Source organism: Capricornis sumatraensis, chromosome 8 (genome assembly GCF_032405125.1).
Source record: "Capricornis sumatraensis isolate serow.1 chromosome 8, serow.2, whole genome shotgun sequence".
NCBI classification, from domain to species: Eukaryota; Metazoa; Chordata; class Mammalia; order Artiodactyla; family Bovidae; genus Capricornis; species Capricornis sumatraensis.
In genome coordinates this window covers 74,508,028-74,511,105 of record NC_091076.1, presented here as the reverse complement: position 1 = coordinate 74,511,105, position 3,078 = coordinate 74,508,028, and the positions used below count along the sequence as shown (strand labels likewise).

Here is a 3,078-nt window from a genome sequence, read left to right as displayed (position 1 = left end):
GCTGGAGTGGATTGCCATTTCCTCTTCCAGGGGATCTTCCTGACCCAGGGATTGAATCTGTGTCTCTTGAGTCTCCTGTATTGGCAGGTAGATTCTTTACCACTGAGCCACCTGGGAAGCCCTGATAAATCTACACGCGACTCTTAAATGGTAAGCAAAGCCATTCAGTAGATGAATTTTTCTTGGTGGTATATGTACCACCATTATAAGAGAACAGCATTCAGGAAAAAGTCCCAGAACATCGACATGTAAGACACTGAGAGGACGTCCAGCTAGGCAAGTATGATGAAAACCACCACATTTTCTGTCTCAGAAATTAATGGACAAGAGTATATTAGAAAATTTGAAATATTGTTGCACATTAAAAAGAAGTAATGAAAGTCACTTCTGATCATAGATTCTGATTATAGAGATTTGCAGTAATGTAGAGATTATTATGACTATGATGAGAATGATATAAAATATTTTTTTTGCAGAACACCTAACATATTTCTGTCATAGAAATATGTTTATTTTGAAATTCAGGTTTTTGTGGACACTGTTATTCCTTCCTAAATATACCAAAGACAGAGCATGACAGGAAGGAATCAAACTATTGTCTCAGAGTTCCTCCTGCTGGGACTGCCCATTGAGTCAGAGCATCAAGACTTGTTCTACGCCCTGTTCCTGGCCATGTACGTTACCACCGTCCTGGGGAACCTTCTCATCCTCATCCTCATTTGCCTGGACCCCCACCTCCACACACCCATGTATTTGTTTCTCAGCAACCTGTCTTTCTCTGACCTCTGCTTCTCCTCTGTCACAATGCCCAAGTTGCTGCAGAACATGCAGAGCCAAGACCCGTCCATCCCCTATGCTGGCTGCTTGACACAAATGTACTTCTTCTTGTTCTTTGGAGACCTGGAGAGCTTCCTCCTTGTGGCCATGGCCTATGACCGCTATGTGGCCATCTGCTTCCCCCTGCACTACACCGCCATCATGGGCCCCAGGCTCTGTCTCTCCCTGCTGGTGCTGTCCTGGGTGCTCACCACATTCCATGCCATGTTGCACACCCTGCTCATGGCCAGGCTGCATTTTTGTGAAGACAACGTGATCGCCCACTTTTTCTGTGACATGTCTGCTCTGCTGAAGCTGTCCTGCTCTGACACTCGAGTGAATGAGCTGGTGATATTTATCACGGGAGGGCTCATTCTTGTGATCCCCTTTCTACTCATCATCACGTCCTATGCTCGAATCGTGTCCTCCACCCTCAAGGTCCCTTCTGCGAGGAGTATCCGCAAGGCCTTCTCCACCTGTGGCTCCCACCTCACTGTGGTGTCCCTGTTTTATGGGACAATTATTGGTCTCTACTTATGCCCATCAGCTAATAATTCCACTGTTAAGGAGACTGTCATGTCTATGATGTACACTGTAGTGACCCCTATGCTGAACCCCTTCATCTACAGCCTGAGGAACAGAGACATGAAGGGAGCTCTCAGAAGAGTCTTCTGGAGAAAGAAAACTCCCTTCTCTCTGTGATGCTAAAGGTGGGATTTCTACACAACTTTATGCAGCAGGTATATTGATATTAAAATTGGAATATTAACCCAGACTTCCTTTTTCAATGATCTTTCTGTTCAAATTCCATAGTAAGATATTGTCGAATAAGTAACAGAGATATGGTGGAGGTATGTAGTAGGACTTGGAAAGGGGATGTCAGTGACATACTAGCAGAATCCTGCTTGTTTTTTTCCTCCAGGTTACTCTAAGAAGCATTATTTTTAAACTTCCAACTAATCTTTGTATCCGCACCCCACCTTTTTTCTTTACTGTTTCCAGTGTTTTATTTACTGATGAAATAAACTCTACTGTTTACTGAGCATTTACTCATTTACTGTGGAGACACCCTCTCCCCTCTTCTCTTGACCCACCACCTTGGACAGATGTTCCATGAATGAAGAGACTGAAACTGCAGAACCTGGGCCCACAGCAGCCTACTAATATTTACTGAGCCAGACAACCCCCGAGGTCCCATTTGAAAATATAGAAGTGAAGAAAGTGCTAGTTGCTCAGTCGTGTCCAAGTCTTTGCAACTCCATGGACTGTAACCACTGGGATTCTCTGTCCATGGAATTCTCCAGGCAAAAATACTGGAGTGGGCTGCCATTTCTTCCTCCAAGGGATCTTTTTGACCCAGGGATCGAACCTGGATCTCTTGTGTCTCCTGCATTGCAGGGGGATTCTTTACCATCTGAGCCACCAGGGAAGCCCTGAAAATATGGAGGAGACTAAGAAACAGCATAGCCGTGAGAGCTTGTAAAATAACTTTAATTTGGGATGCTCTGCCTCCTTGGCTGACTGCATGCTGCTATGGCAGCAAATTCTTGGGCCAGTGGTCACTTTCTAAAGCTGGCCTTTCCGGTTGTGGGAGGCCACTATCCAGGCCATGCTGTGCTCCCAGAAAGGCCACTTAGAACCCAGGTCTGCCACGTAAAGAGGTGGAGAGTGGAGTCCTTTCTTCAGCATCTGTGTCCCTTTCTGTAAGAGTTAATTTATCATGTTTGTTTTTTTTTTTTAAAAAAAACCTAACAAAACCATGCATTACATAATACTCTGTCCTCGAGGTCAGGCTGGTCCAAGTGCAGTGGTGCTTACAATTAACTGATCACAGCCAGTTACAGATTTCTTTATTGAGGAGGAAATGGCAACCCACTCCAGTATTTTTGCCTAGAGAATCCCATGGAGAGAAGAGCCTTGGCTGGCTACAGTCCATGGGGTCGCAAAAAGTCAGACACGAGTGAGTGACTAATAGTAATCCTATACTCGAGCTCAATACTACTCAAAATTCAAAATTCTCACTCCTCTGGTTACCTCTGCTAAACTGGACTTTCAGTTGTTGAATATAGATATTTACTTATCTCTTCCTGAGCAAGGGTTTGCATTATCCTGTCTCTTACCCTCCTCTCCTCTGATATATCTTCATGTCTCCAGTGTCTTCTTGACCTGCCCTGAACTGAAGTGCGCTCTCCATCTCCTTTGCTGCAATAGTTTAGATTGTCTTTGTTGTTCTTGTTTAGTTGCTAAGTTGAGTCCAGCTCT

The 3,078-nt window shown here is 44.5% G+C and overlaps 1 protein-coding gene across 1 annotated transcript; it reads left to right on the top strand.

Moving 5' to 3' along the window:
* Positions 1 to 573: 573 nt before the first annotated feature.
* LOC138083413 (olfactory receptor-like protein DTMT) lies at positions 574 to 1,518 on the top strand. Its single transcript, XM_068977303.1, has one exon. The coding sequence runs from the start codon at positions 574 to 576 to the stop codon at positions 1,516 to 1,518; it is 945 nt and encodes a 314-aa protein (XP_068833404.1).
* The last annotated feature ends 1,560 nt before the right edge of the window (positions 1,519 to 3,078 follow it).